Source organism: Protobothrops mucrosquamatus, unplaced genomic scaffold, assembly GCF_001527695.2.
Source record: "Protobothrops mucrosquamatus isolate PMUCROS unplaced genomic scaffold, P.Mucros_1.0 scaffold2702, whole genome shotgun sequence".
NCBI classification, from domain to species: domain Eukaryota; kingdom Metazoa; phylum Chordata; class Lepidosauria; order Squamata; family Viperidae; genus Protobothrops; species Protobothrops mucrosquamatus.
The window spans coordinates 91,776-107,309 of record NW_015388748.1 but is presented as its reverse complement, the minus strand read 5'-3'; the positions used below and the strand labels follow the sequence as shown (position 1 = coordinate 107,309).

Genomic DNA, 15,534 nt, shown 5'->3' with positions numbered 1-15,534 from the left:
AATGGCTGTCCAGTCTCTTCTTAAAAGAGACTGGACAGCGATGGAGAACATTTCATTTCTGTTTTACTCTGTCTCCTTTTTTTCCCCTCAGACCAACCTGGCAAGCGAATCAATCAGAACGGGAAAAACAGGTTTTTTAAAGAGATCTATCAAGGCTTTTTCAACACGCTTACTTGACTTCTGCGAGAAGTGCCCAGTTCATTCCTCTGGAAAATTTTAAAATTCAGAAATCCGCTTCCGCTCAAGCTCTGCCTATCTAACCTTCTGTTCAGGAAAGACCTACGACAGATTTCCAGATATATTTTCCAAAAGAGATCACACAGACTTCCTGTAAACAAGAAATTTAATACCCCAGAAGGCTGCCAAGGCTGATGTGACCTTTCCCATTCATTAGCTCTTCAAGCATCAGAGCTTTACGTCGTCCGTGGTCGCCCATGCGCTTGGCAAGGAGAAAGCGGCACAAACAGTTCCTGACACTAATACAGGCACAGGGTATGCATTCACACCAGGAAATTAACCCGGTTATGGAATCAACCCAATTTCTAGAATCGCACACCAATACTAAACTAATCGAAACATGAATAAACTGGTCAAAACACGAAATAAACTAATCATTGGGTCTTCAGAACTTCTAGGCCCGGGGTAGGCAACCTTGGCTCTTTTATGACTCGTGGACTTCAACTCCCAGAATTCCTGAGCCAGCATAGCCTAGGCCTACAAACTGCAGCTTGTAACTCACCCAGTTAAGCCCACTGTGTGAACTCTGCAACTTACATATATATGTAGTCCTTGACTTACAAGTTAGTGGCCATTTGCAACGGGTGGAAGCTAACCAAAGAGAGAAGCAACCTAGAACTAAGGAGAAACTTCCTGACAGTTAGAACAATTAACCAGTGGAACAATCTGCCTCCAGAAGTGGTGAATGTGCCAACACTGGAAGTTTTTAAGAAAAAACTGGACAGCCATTTGTCCGAAATGGTATAGGGTTTCCTGCCTGAGCAGGGGGTTGGACTAGATGACCTCCAAGGTCCCTTCCAACTTCATCATCATCATCATCATCATCATCATCATCATCATCATCATCATCATTATTATTATTATTATTATTATTATTCACACTTACGGCCGTTGCAGCATCCCTGTGGTCACATGATCAAAATTCAAAGGCTTGGCAACTGACTTGTATTTATCACGGTTGCAATGTCCCGGGGGCTAGGTAATCCCCTTTTTGTGACCTTCTGACAAGGAAGTTTAATGGGGAAACCAGATTCACTTAACAACCGTGTTACTAACTTAACCCCTGAAGGGATTCACTTAACGACTAGTGGCAAGAAAGATGGTAAAATGGAGCAAAACTCACTTAACTGACGTCTCGCTTAGCCACAGAAATGGGCTCAATTGTGGTCGTAAGTTGAGGACTTACCTGTGTTGCCACTTAAAAGATTCATGTCATAACAACTGTGAAAAATTACTTTGGGACGGTGGAGCAAATATGGCCGGTCCTGGTTTATACACAGCTAAAACGCCTGACTTGGAAAGTCTTAATAGTCTGGTTTTTCTGATCATCCCAATTTGGTGAAAATATACGTAAGCCATAATGTAAATGTTTCTAACGTAGGCCGTGATTGGAAGCTGTTAAGGCAGCTGGTGAGAACAGCTTTTCTCAGCTGATACCCGGCAGATGTGCTGGGATAACAACTCCCAGAATTCCAAGCTCTGCTGACAAAAGGATGTTGACAACTGCTCTCCCGGCACATCTGGAGATGGCCAGATGGGAGAAGGTGGGGTTAAGACGGGCTTTAGTAGAGAGGATTTAATGCCCTGCTAATACAGGTAGTTCTTGATTTATGGCTGGTTGCTAAGTAACACTTCAAACAACAGAGTCCCCCAAAGCTACCTGTGACCTGATTTTGAAACCACAAGGGCAACACACACACGCTCCTGCGGTCATGTGATCATATGTTGGGTGCTCGGCAACTGGCTCAACTTTATGGCTGTTTGCAAGCAGGCACATGACTGATTTTTCATGGGTTTGGGGGTTTTTTTTTGTCGATTTCCAGCATTTACTTCCATTTTCTGCCAAAATATGCCCACTGGATGAAACGGGTTTGCTTAGCACAGTGGTTCTCAACCTTTTTAATGCCGCGACCCCAACCGGTCGTAAGTCGAGGACTAAACCGGTCGTAAGTCGAGGACTAAACCGGCCGTAAGTCAAGGACTACCCAACCGGTCGTAAGTCGAGGACTTTCCCTGCCCGGGAGCGCCGTGCATGCGTGGTTCCACCCCCTGCGCCGGCCGAGGCGTAGCTGGCAAGCGGCAGAGATGGAGCAGGCCGACCACCAGCTGGCCCAGCCCAAGGGAGGTAAGGCACCCGCCGGAAAAGGGGGGAAAATGGCGGACAAAAAAAATTGCGGACAAAAAAAATGGCGGACAAAAAAAATGGCGGACAGCCTTGCTTGGCGACCCCCATGAAATGGTCGATCGACCCCAAATGGGGTCCCGACCCACAGGTTGAGAACCACTGGCTTAGCAAGTACTCTGTTTGCTGAACAGCCATCACAAAAAGTCACAAAATCCGTTCCAGTCACACAGTGGCCTGCTTAACAACTGCAATTCCAGGCTCAATTACATACTAGCTATATGTGATTCCTTTTTTTAAAAAATAAAAATAAAAATACGTACAGGTAGTCCTCAACTTACAGCCACAACTGAAGCCCCAAATTTATGTGGCTGAGCAATTTGCTAAGCGAGATGCCCCGCTTTATGACTTTCCTTGCCACATTTGTTAAACCAATCATGGGCAGTTGTTAAGTCACGTGGTTTTTACGAGAATCCGGTTTCCCCACTGGCTCGATCACATGATCCCAGGACGCGACTGCCGTCACAAACAGGAGTCAGTTGTACAGCATCCGAATGCAAATCGCGCGACCCTGGGGATGCTTCAACGGTCATTAAGTGTGAAAAATGGCCCTAAGTCGCTTTTTTTCAGTGCCGTTGCAACTTCCAACGGCCAGTAAGTGAATTGTTATAAGTCAAGGACTACCTGTATCTTTTAGTCTGTGTTGATTTCTGGCAACTGCTTGGATCAGTCCCTGCAGCTTTTTTTTGGGGGGGGGCAGGGTTTTGGAAGCACCCTTTACTACGTACTTTGCCTTCTTCTTCCTCGGACTGAGAGTAACTGGCCCAGGGCTTTGTGCTTAAAGTGAGACTAGAACTCACAGCCACCCCGTCTGTGCCCTGGTGCATTAACCACAACAACTACACTACACTACACAACACTAAACTGGGCTCCAGGCCTCCAGCTACAAGGGGCGAGTTTGTCATGCAGTTGAAGAGAGAGAGGACTAAAAGCAAGGACTGGGACCCCGGGTGGCAATCTTGAACTCAGCACTTTAAAAGTTAGTCCGTCTTGCCATCTGCAGGGGAGGCACCAGCATCTTCCTCTGCATTTACTGCTCTAATTTCTCAGGTCCCTGTTATAAGATCAAGCAGAAAAGCCCTGGGGGGGGGGGAGTGTTGTTTCCCTTACAGAAAGATATCCTGTTCAGAGGATTCCCACCAACCTCCCTAAAAAGTCAGATTTTTATGAGCGCTGTGCCTGAGGGAGTGGGGGGGTGGGTAGGAGGGGGCTCACACACTCGATTGTGGTTGAACCTGGGCAAAAAAAAAGCTCAGTTTTCATCTGGAAAGCCTCGGTTTAAATCTCACTGCCTCACCATTAAGCCAGTGGCTGTTGGCAGCTGCTCGCAAGCTTCTCCATAAAGCAAGGAAGGAAGGGATAATAGATGACGTGCCCTTTGCTGGCAGGCTTCGCCTTCTGAATTTTGCATAGGGGTGGGGAGCCCTTCTCAAAAGAATCCTTAAGTATACTTGATTTACACCCAGGCCAGCAGAACAAAAGCAATGTTAAAAAGTCAGGGCAGCAAAAAAACAATTGGCAAGCGTTTAGGTCTTCTTAAACAAGGACTCTACTTTTAGATTTTCAAGCCTCTTCTATCAAGATCTCCTGGCCTGCCTTATAAGAAGACGCAGCATTATTAGACATCTGTTATTAGACATATTTGGCGTATATGTATTTGGAGTACATAGGCTGACTCAGCCTTCCATCCTTCCGAGGTCGGTAAAATGAGGACCCCCATTGTTGGGCTGGCTCTGTAAACTGGCTTTAGAGAGAGGGCTGTAAAGCACTGTGAAGCGGCATATAAGTCTGAGTCCTGTTGCTATTTGCTATATATTAAGAGGATAATTCTCCATATAAATCATGACAGGCCAGGTTGGCCTAAATGCACAAGAGGCAGGCTGAGAACATTCAAACCTTGGGGGTTTGAAACCCAAACAGGTTCACCCCTTTATTTCTCCACCAGGAAAGGCAGAGAGGTAACATCCTGGCCTACCTTGTCCGATGGTGCGTGGTGGGGTGGGAGGGGGGGGGCTTAGGAAGGTAAGGGGTGGGCAGCGCTTCTAAAGCCCCCCTAACCCCCCACCAAGCAAGGTTAAAAAAAAATACACCTTCTCTTTACCACCACCCCCCTTTCCGGGAACAGCTGCCCAAGGAGAGGGGTGGGCTGGGGTCCCAGCGGGGTGGGGTGGGCTGGGGCGAAGGGTCTCGGCTGCTTTAGGGAGAGGGGGTCCAGGGGGCGAAGGGCTGCGGCCAGGGACCCCGCGCGCCCCCTTCCTCCCGCCGCACCTGAGCACGCGGAACAGCAGGCAGGCCATCAGACAGGCGCTGGCCGCGCAGGCTCCGATGACAGCGGCCTTCAGCGCCGGCAAATCGCGCAGCATCGCCAGGACCGGGTTGCGCTGGGCAGCGCCGCTGTGGTTCCCGGCCGAGGAGGGCGGCGGAGGAGGCGGCGGAGGCGGCGAGACGGCCGCTTTCTGGGGGTCGCCGGGGCCGTTGCTGCCGTTCTTGGCTGCGCCAGGGATGGAGGCGGGCGGCGGCGGCGCCAGGGCCAGCAAGGCGGCGGGCAGGATCGCGAGCAGGAGCAGGAGCAGCAGGAGGCAGGTTGGCTTCTCCGGGCGAGACATGGTGCCGGGCAGGGAAGCAGGCAGGCAGGCGCGCAGAGTCCGCGTAAAGGCGCGCAGAGTCCGCGTAAAGGCGCACGGAGTTGGGGAGGAGGGAGAGGCTCTGCGCGCGCGAGAGACAGGATCGCGCGGCTTCCTCGCGCGGGCGGCTCGCCCCACCTGCCAAGGCAGCAGCGCTCTCGGCCGCGGTTTGCGCTCCGAGCCGGATCAGCCGAGCGAGCGAGCGAGCGAGCGGCGGGGGAGGAGCTGAGCTGGCTGCGCTGGGGAAGGGAAGGGAAGAGAAGGGAAGGGAAGGGAAAGGAAAGGGAGGGAGGGAACGGTGGGTAGGCACCAGCTGGCCCGGGGCCGGGCCTCGGCAGCGGCAGGGAGGCTGGGGGTGGGGGTGACAGCTGCTCCGAGGGGAGCGCCTCTAGCCTCTGCCCCCGTGCAGAAGGCCTTTGCGCTTCCAACAAAAGAGAATACCGGTATCTGTCGCTCAGGGTTGAAAACTGAGGGCTCCTGGCTTGTTTTCTTGCAGACCTGTCCAGTAGGGTTGCCAGGTCTGCTTCCAAAAAATAGCGGACAAGCGGGGGTGTGTGTGTTAAGTAGTAAAAAAAGGTAGACTGTACAGCTTTAGATTACGTACCATTTCATCATAAAGCTTTTGAATAAAAAAAAATGTCCACTATTTTGTGAAAAAAAATAGTGAACATAATGTGAAAAAAAGTGGACTGTCCACTCAAATAGTGGACACCTGGCAACCCTACCTGAGTGGCACTGTCCAGGCTAGCCCTGATGATGTTACCTTGTGTGGGTCATGAAACGTCTGCAAGAAAAAAAAAAAGCCAGCTCTGAGAGCACCCAGGATCTCACAGTTGTTCCCCCACCTCCTCTCTTCCACTCCACAAACCTCCCTCCTTTTTAGCACTGATGATGCTACCTAGTTAGGGTAATGAAAAGTCTGCAAAAAAAAACACAAGCTCAGAGGGCACCCAGGAGCCCTCCTTTGCCTGGGGTCCCAGTTGCCAAGCCAAGGAGACCCGACTCAACTCTGCGCACCTTGGCAGAGTAGAGTCCTCCAGGCTTCTGCTCACGTGCAGAGTGCCTTCCCCCCTTGGCCAAGATCAGTTGACCGAAAGCTTCTTCCACCGAGCTAAACAGGGAACCCAGTTGAGAACCTCAGAAAAAGATGTGAAGGGGAACGGTTTTTTTTCTTCTTCTTGGTTCCCAGGGAGGTCAATGCCTGGCCAGTCTTGGCCTTGCTTAATCATGGTTTCTTGGCTGACACAAGTTTGTCCACACATTCAGTGTTGCCATAAGCCCTGATTTACAAGCCATAACAGAGCTGGATTCATTTATTAAGGTGAAAGGCCTAAACCAAGCATTGTTTATTTATTTTTTTTACAATTGTTCTGTTTTGCTCCCTTTGTGTTGTGTGTTAGGTGCCTTGAAACATTGTATTATTTCAGTACGGTGATGTTTAAATCATAAGAGATTACTGGCATTCTGTTATCTGGAAAAGAGTATTGAAAATAAGAGCAAAAAAAGATATTCTATCAATAATTAATTACAATTCAAGATATCAGTGTATTATATCATATTAATGAGAGAGAGAAAAAGGTGAATAGAACAAGCTTAGCAAGAATTAAAATACCCCAATAGTAGAAGTAATAATAATAATTAAGAAACAATGAGGTTTTTTTTAAAACTTAGTTTAACTAAATTTAAGCAAGAATAGTTCGCCTACACTCAAGACAGCACGGCAAATATAATCACTAACAGTTTGGCTTTTAAGGAGGGCTTTGTTCTTTTTCTTCCATTCAATGTGTCCATGAAGCTAGAGTCCAGGGGTCTCCAAACTTGGCAACTTTAAGACTTGTGGACTTCAACTCGCAGGGCTGGCTGAGGAATTCTGGGAGTTGAAGTCCACAAGTCATCAAAGGGCCATAGTTCCCTCACGCTGGCTGAGGAATTCTGGGAGTTGAAGTCCACAAGTCATAAAGGGGTCCTAGTTCCCTCACGCTGGCTGAGGAATTCTGGGAGTTGAAGTCCACAAGTCATAAAGTTGCCAAGTTTGAAGACCCCTGAGCTATTAGGTGGTTCTCCCAAAGGAGATCCTGCAGAAGGACAAAACTCACACTGTTGTTTAAACCCTGAGAGTAATAGTAACCTAATAGTGAATGTGAATTTGGATGAGTTCAGAAAGGTGAAGTGTGTGCCATTGGTTAAAGAAAAGCTGGAATGGGGGTGGGATGAAATATTTTAGAGGATGGCAGGCACCCTGACAGAAGCCAGGAGCCTCACCTGATCCCAGGTGAGGCAATAACCAAGGATAGGCAAACCAAGCTTTGTTGAATAAGTCACAACCGGCTGGGTTTGAATAATACATGAAGTCAAAGCCATATCCTTTGATCTCTGACCAAGTCATTGTTCCTCTTGGGATAATCATTTTACAACCAACGTGGAAGACTTTGAGTCTGGGAAAAGGTGGGAAGAGAAGAAAATGAATCCGTAGGACTTAGGGTATCAGGGATGGAAGGGACTTTGGAGATCTTTTAGTTCAACCCTAAGCTAAAGCAGGAGGTGTTGTACCAGGGGCCTTCAAACTTGGCCCTTTTATGACTTGTGGACTTCAACTCCCAGAATTCCTCAGCTAGCGTGCCTGGCTGAGGAATTCTGGGAGTTGAAGTCCACAAGTCATAAAAGGGCCAAGTTTGAAGACCCCTGCATTATACCATCCCAGGCAAAGGGCTGTCTAATCTTTTCTTGAAAACCTCCGGTGATGGAGCACCCACAGCTCTGGGAGGTAAGCCGTTCTATTGATTAATTGTTCTCACTGACAGGAGATTTCTCCTTAATTCTAGGTTGACTTTCTCCTTGGTACGTTTCCGTCCCTTGCTTCTTGTCCTGCCCTCCGGTCCTTTGGAGAATAGTCGACCCCTTCTTCCCTGTGACAGCCCCTCAAACATTGGAAGATTGCTATCGTGGCATGCCTAATCCTTCTCTTCATTAGACTAGACCTGCTTAGTTCCTCCAACTGTTCTTCATACAACTTAGCCTCCACCCCCACCCCAATCGTCTTTCTTGCTCTCCTCTGCTCTTTTTCTAGCTTCTCAACATTTTTGTGCGTGTCGTGGTGACCAGAACAGGGACGCATTCTTCCCAGCGTGTCCTCTTTAGTTATCGTTCAAAATAACCCAACTCTAAAACCTCTAAAGCATCATCACTCATGCCTGAAATATGGAGCCATGGAGAATGGGGGGGAAAAAAACCAAAAAAAAAAAAAAAACCCTGACAAATTATGTGTGTCACGTTGTTCTTTCTGAGGGCGAGAAGCCCAGCCAAGTTCTCCGACTGGTTCTCCTGCTTTCCGTGTTCCAATTTCAACCAAAGATGCGTGGCGTTCCTGCAGGGGCTGATCCTGGCCCCAAGGCCTGTAAGTGATACAATGGGAGTTTTTTCCGTCACCTGCCCCGGCTGAGCTGGGGATCTGCCCACATTCGGCCATTCATTTCTCTCCCTCCCCTTAATTGTTTCCAGCTCTGCTGTTTTCCGTAGTTTGTCCAGCCAGTTGAATCTTTGGGTGGACATCCCTTAAAGCTGGGCTCTTCAAACTTGGCCCTTTTATGACTTGTGGACTTCAACTCCCAGAATTCCTCAGCCAGCCCTCAGGGGCCTTCAAACCTGGCCCTTTTATGACTTGTGGACTTCAACTCCCAGAATTCCTCAGCCAGCCCTCAGGGGCCTTCAAACTTGGCCCTTTTATGACTTGTGGACTTCAACTCCCAGAATTCCTCAGCCAGCCCTCAGGGGCCTTCAAACCTGGCCCTTTTATGACTTGTGGAGTTCAACTCCCAGAATTCCTCAGCCAGCAGGCCTGCAGGCATTGTTCACTCACTCTGGTTCGTCTGAACATGCTTCTTTCCAGATTCAGACTTAAGAGCTAGCACATATGACACACAGAGCCTGTGAAAACGAGGCAGGATACAGGAGTGGCTGCTGTTCTGTTTGTTTTTCAGGAAGGTATTAATTCTCTCTCGCTCCTGTCGGCGGGACTGGAATATGGTTCTTTCCACAGCTTCTCAACCTAAGTTAACTAAGCCCCTGCTCTTTTTAGCACCCAACTAAGCGGCAAATAGACGAAAATTTTGAGACCTTCGGACCATCTCGGTTTTTCCACCTGTCACTACAAGAACAGAGATATCTGGCTGAGTGCCAAGGATGAGAGTGCCCTGCCTGTTGTAATATAATCACAAGAAAAGCTGGTTAGTCCCTAAATCCCAATACTGGTATGAGCTGCAGTTGCTTAAGGGAAATATATGGGGTTTTGTTTTTTCCTACAATTTCTTCTGCCTTATTCACTTTTTGTCTGAGATATCACTTAAGATCATCCAGAAAGGACAAACACTGGTTCCAGAGTGTTCTGCATCGCAAGATGTGGTTTTGACTACCAGTTTCGCTGGCATCAAAAAAACAAAAGGGTTGGACCAATTAAAGAAGTCATGGGGAACAATGGTGTTAGCCTCGAGGGCAGTAGACCTCCTCTGAAAGCATCTGTTGAGAGGTTAGTGCAGAGGTCCCCAACCTTTTGGTCACCAGGGACCAGTTCCATGGAGAGGGGTTTTTCCGTGGACCGGAGGGTGCGTGGTTTTGTGTGCTGCCTGCATCTCGCAGATGGGTCTTTGCTTGTTTGTGTGGACCGGTTGCTGGTATGCTGAGGCCCAGTACTCATCCGGGAACCGGGAGTTGGGAACCCCTGGGTTAGTGGGTTTCCTTGGGCAGTTGGTTGACCACTATGAGAAGAGATTTCTGGACTAGATGCGCCAGGACTCCAGGTGTAGAAGAAGAGCAGGCAGAGCTGGGAAGGCTGAGTTAAGTGAGTCAGCAGTCTGGAATCATTACGTTCCAACAAACAGTCTAAGTCCAATCCTTTCTGAATTCTGTTGACCCTTGTCTGATGCCAATTTAGTATTAAACTTTAATTGGCTAGATTCTTGGATATAAGCTTGGGCAATAAGTCTTCTGAACTGCAACTTAACCCATGGTCCTAATTCTTTGCTCCTGACACCAACCCAGCAGGGCAGTACTGATGCTCTTCTGTAACTATCTTTATCTATCATTGATTATCTATTCTAGCTTTATCTTTCTTATGGTTGGATGGTCACCTGGGGAGATCCATACCACATGACTTGACAGATGTCCTCTCCAGAGCAGGCCTATCATCAGTTTACACTCTGTTGATGAAAGCCGAGATGCGCTGGGCAGGCCAAGTTGTAAGGATGCCAGACCATCGCATCCCTAAACAGCTCTTCTATGATGAGCTGTCTCAAGGAAAGCGATCGCACGGGGGACAAAAGAAGCGATACAAAGACACGCTGAAAGCATCTCTCAAGTCCCTGGATGTCGATACCATCTCTTGGGAATCTCTGGCGCATGATCGACCGACATGGCGTACCCTGGTTTACCAGGGGTGCCAGACATATGAAAACAGGAGGACAATCTTGGCACAAGAGAAGCGAGCACTCCGTAAAGCCAGAGCTGCAAATGCTGAAGCAACAGTGTCCACATTTCTCTGTTCAGTATGTGGCAGAACATTCCGTGCTAACATCGGTCTCATCAGCCATCTACGGACACACCGCTGATGGCCCATAATCCATAAGATGTCAAGGTCTTCATCGAAAATCGATGGACGAACAACATAATGGAAGATCATGATGCCCATTAATTAGGTTCTCGAGTTCAAATCCCTTTTCATTGGGCTTCAGTAAAGGAGGGTTCGACCTCCCACTCCATTTTAGAAATGGATCCCCTTCTTCTCAATGACAGTGACGGCGTTGCTGTCTGTAGCCCTTCGGTCTCCTTACTTACAGAACGGTGATGTTTATCTTTCCTCTACTCAATTGCCTGCCTGGGCTCTGCCTTTTTTTTTCCTGAGCTAGGCTCCCTGGCACACTTTGGCGGTCCAGGCATTTTTGAAAGGAGATCACTGAATGTGGACGTCTTGAGCTCCTTCTGCTAAAAAGGGAGGCTTTTGTATCTGCAAAGCAAGGGGAGATGAAGGCCCTCTGCTGTCTTTTATCGCCCGCTTTGTGTCCATGGAGCTCAGCGAGAGAGCTTTTCAAAGGAAAGTGAATATCCTCAATAGAGCTAAAAAAACACACACACAAAAAAACAGCCAAAACGCTGCTGCCTTTTGCCAAAGCCCACAATAGCAGGAGAAGCTATTCAAACACCTTGCATCTCACAATTCACGGCTGGGAGTTCATTTTTTTTATTTGGCTAATGGGTCGTCCAATGGCGAAAGGATTCCGAGACGGAGCTATTCATGCAAGTGGGATGTCTTCCTTTTTATTTCTGCCCGACAATGGATGTGTCATCCCTTTGGGAGGGTTTGGCCCACACAAGAGAAGCTGAATGGCATGCCTTGAGAAGTGGGGGGAGGAGGGGGGCTTTGACATTGATGAAGCCCAGCAGAAAGACACAGCAGCTTGAAAGTCACACAGCCGAACCCCCAAATGAAGAGCAACTGCCTTCAAGTCCATTTTTTTTTAATCTCAGGGATAAAAATAAATTTAATGAACATGAAAATGCGCCACGGCATGACAATGTGATGCCCGCGTGGCCTGTGGGAGAATGGATTTCTCCTGGCCTCTCCTGGACCGTCTGTCCCAATTACCCTTTTAAATTGTTTCCAAGTAAAACTACAGCTACTTTTTTTTTTCACAAAGCATAGCATTTGGGCTTGATCAAAATCTCAGTGGGATGATAGAGAGCATCAGCTGCCCAAAATAGCTGAGAGTCGGGCAACGTGTGAGTTTTAATTAAGTTATTATGCTGGTCACGCAGTCAGCCAGATATTTAGACTGGATTTGGCACTTTTTGTCCACCTAGAAAGTCCAGCTGACAGAACTGAATTTTGCAATTGAGGCTGCAATTGATAGCAGTGTTCTGATATCTCAGGGGCTACCACAAAGAAGAGGGAGTCAAGCTCTTCTCCAAAGCGCCTGAAGGCAGGACAAGAAACAACAGATGGAAACTAACCAAGGAGAGAAGCAACCTAGAACTAAGGTTGAATTTTCAGACAAGGAGAGCAATTAACCAGTGGAACTGCTTGCTTCAGACATTGTGGGTGCTCCATCACTGGAGGCTTTTAAAGAAGAGACTGGGCAACTGCTTGTCTGGAAGGGCATGGGGTCTCCTGCTTGAGCAGGGAGTTGGACTAGAAGGCCTCCAGGATTCTTTCCAACTCTGTTATTCCATTAGTTATTCTGTTATCATCCTCCAAGTCCTGATTTAGAGGGAAGATCTGGAATCAGAATGAATTTGCATTGAGAGACTTTTTCAGCATTTGAATCCAGGCCACTCCATCCTGAAGTTATGCAGGTGGATTGGAGCGCAATGCCCACCTCTCTCTGCTAATCCAGCTTTAAGTTGCCAGGTGGAAAGCGTTTCTTTGCCGTTATTCATTTGATAAAAGCTTTCCATTTTCTTGAAAAATAGAGGTCTAAAGATAATGTGGTAAGGTCAGCTTTGTATAGGATGAAAGAGACCAGCGTAGCCGTCATTATCTTTGCAACCGGGAGCACATTGTACTGGACACGAGCTTCCTCCAAGAAGGGGCAAAAGCCACAGACTGATCTTGATTCCCCTGCAACAGTAATGAGTAGGAATCTGCCACTTGCCTCCACTCCAGCCTGCATTTATTCAAATTCAAACTGGAACGATCTAGAGATGCTTTCCATTCCTTTACCCAAACGGATGGGGGAAACATTGTCAGTGCTGGAGCATGATTCCAGACATTGAGGAGCCATTAAACTCCTCGGAGGCCAATTGATGCTAACGGAGAAAGGAGCCCAAACTCACAACAGTGTTGAATGTTCCTATCTCTCTTCTTTATTTGTGTGCACACATGCTGATTTATGTTTATATGCTTCTGCCTTCTGGTTTTGAAAAAAAAAACACAAATTCAGCCAGGGCAAGGGGTGTAGGATATAAGTGCTCCCAACAGGCCAGGATAGAGATAAGAGTTGGGCTGTTTCTTCACTCACTGACCACGATTGGCTGGGTATTCCTGGTTTTCTGTTCATATTTATCATTCTGGCATCAGCTCCCCTTTATAGCAGTTCATCGTCTAACAACCAAACAGGGCAACTATTGCTTTAAATTCACAACTGGATGCTAACCAGCTCCATCAAAAAAAAAAAAAAATTGGGCCAGGATATCAGAAGATTTCACCCTAGGTTTTTGTATTTGTGTTTGTGTGTGTTTGTATCTGTACACTTTTGAGAGGCTGAAAAAGAAGAGGGAGACAGCCTATTTTCCAGAGCACCAGAAGGCAAGACAAGAACTATGGATGGATACTAAACAAGGAGAGAAGCAACCTAGAATTAAGGAGAAATTTCCTACCAATGAGAAGAATTAACCAATGGAAAAGCTTCTCTGTAGAAGTTGTGGGGGCTCCAACACTTTAAGTTTTTAAGAAGAGATTGGACAACCGTTTGTTTGCAGTGGGATAGGATCCCCCAAAGTCCTTTCCAACTCTGTTATTTTGTTCTGTTCCTTTTCTGTTCTGTTCTTGTTCTGTTCCAGGCTTTGGGAATAGCTTTCTTAACCCAAGTGAATTTGCAGGGATCAAGAAGAGCAAGATGGCATTGTTTATAGTTCCTGCTATCTTAATAATAATAATAATAATAATAATAATAATAATAATAATAATAATAATAATAATAATAATAATAATAATAATTTGGAAGGGACCTTGGAGGTCATCGAGTCCAACCCCCTGCCCAGGCAGGAACCCTACACCATTTCAGACAAATGGCTGTCCAGTCTCTTCTTAAAAACTTCCAGTGTTGGAGCATTCACCGCTTCTGGAGGCAGGTTGTTCCACTGGTTAATTGTTCTGACTGTCAGGAAGTTTCTCCTTAGTTCTAGGTTGCTTCTCTCCTTGATCAGTTTCCACCCGTTGCTTCTCGTCCTGCCTTCAGGCACCTTGGAGAATAGCTTGACTCCCTCTTCTTTGGGGCAGCCCCTGAGATAGTGGAACCCTGCTATCATGTCCCCCCTCGTCCTTCTCTTCGTTAAACTAGACATACCCAATTCCAGCAACCATTCCTTATATGCTTTAGCCTCCCGTCCCCTAATCATCTTTGTTGCTCTTCTCTGCACTCTTTCTGGAGTCTCAGCATCTTTTTCTTTTTTCCTTTTTTGGCAAAGGGTGAAAAAACAGCACAGCATCTTTGGATCGACAGGGATGAGTTATCTGCCTAGCAGCACCCACTTATTACGCCTAGGGAACGCAGACCCACAAATGGCACCCTTCATCCCTGGATGGACAACATGGGATAATGAGATGAGCGCGTGCTGCCCTCTATTGGATAGGATTGCAACGGCATCAAATGGCTTCTGCAGGTACTTCATTTGAGCTTTTTCCTGGAGAAAGATGGGGGTGGGGTTGGGGGGTGGGAGAGAACTAGAGTTAGTGTGTGGGCTTGGTGTTTCCTTCAGCACAAGGGCAAATAAGTGTTTCTTTGACAGAGCGCTGACCTGTCAAAAAACGTAGCCTCGGGTCAGCTGCTCGCATCAAACACTTTCCTTCCTGGGATTGTGAGCAGGGAAAGAGATAAAGCACAACGGAACAGGGATTATTGTTGCTAGATAAAAAAAATTGCAGGAAGTCTGACTAATAGGATGTGAACTGGGCAGAAAGACACGGTAGGACCTTTTTCACACTGGATCCCTCTCACATTTTCGTTGGCAAAAACCAGAAGACAAAACAGCCATATAATGTGGGTTGACTGCAAGAGGATATAGAAAAAAAAATCACTGGGCTGCAAGAATTTACCATTTTATTGCCTCAGAACATTGGATGGCTGTGTGGGTTCTGCTCCAATTCACAGAATATAGAATAATAGGGTTGGCAGGGACCTTGGAGGTCTTCTAATCCAACCTAAAGCATGTAAGGAACGGCTGCTGGAATTGGGTATGTCTAGTTTAATGAAGAGAAGGACGAGGGGGGACAGGATAGCAGTGTTCCAATATCTCAGGGGCTGCCCCAAAGAAGAGGGAGTCAAGCTATTCTCCAAGGCGCCTGAAGGCAGGACAAGGAGCAACGGGTGGAAACTAACCAAAGAGAGAAGCAACCTAGAACTAAGGAGAAACTTCCTGACAGTTAGAACAATTAACCAGTGGAACAACCTGCCTCCAGAAGCGGTGAATGCTCCAACACTGGAAATTTTTAAGAAGAAACTGGACAGCCATTTGTCCAAAATGGTATAGGGTTTCCTGCCTGAGCAGGGGGTTGGACTAGATGACCTCCAAGGTCCCTTCCAACTTTATTATTATTATTATTATTATTATTATTATTATTATTATTATTAACCCCCTGCTCAACCAGGAGACCCTATACCATTTAGACAACTGGCTGCCCAGACTCTTCTTAAAAGCCTCCAGTGATGGAGCATCCACGGCTTCTGAAGGGAAGCCGTTCCACTGATTAATTGTTCTCACTGCCAGGAAATTTCTCCTAAGTTC

At 47.2% G+C, this 15,534-nt stretch overlaps 1 protein-coding gene and 1 long non-coding RNA gene across 2 annotated transcripts in view; one reads left to right on the top strand and one right to left on the bottom strand.

Moving 5' to 3' along the window:
• Positions 1 to 4,687: 4,687 nt before the first annotated feature.
• On the bottom strand, positions 4,688 to 5,025 carry LOC107296241 (membrane protein FAM174B-like; the record flags this gene model as incomplete). Its single annotated transcript, XM_015825590.1, has 1 exon — positions 4,688 to 5,025. A coding segment is annotated over exon 1 (338 nt), but the record flags the coding sequence as incomplete, so codon positions are not given.
• A 9,271-nt stretch (positions 5,026 to 14,296) lies between these two features.
• Positions 14,297 to 15,534, top strand: part of LOC107296244 — a 33,485-nt gene continuing 32,247 nt past the window's right edge. The window contains exon 1 of the long non-coding RNA XR_001549088.2: positions 14,297 to 14,412. This is a non-coding gene — a long non-coding RNA (uncharacterized LOC107296244). The remainder of the gene's footprint in view (positions 14,413 to 15,534) is intronic.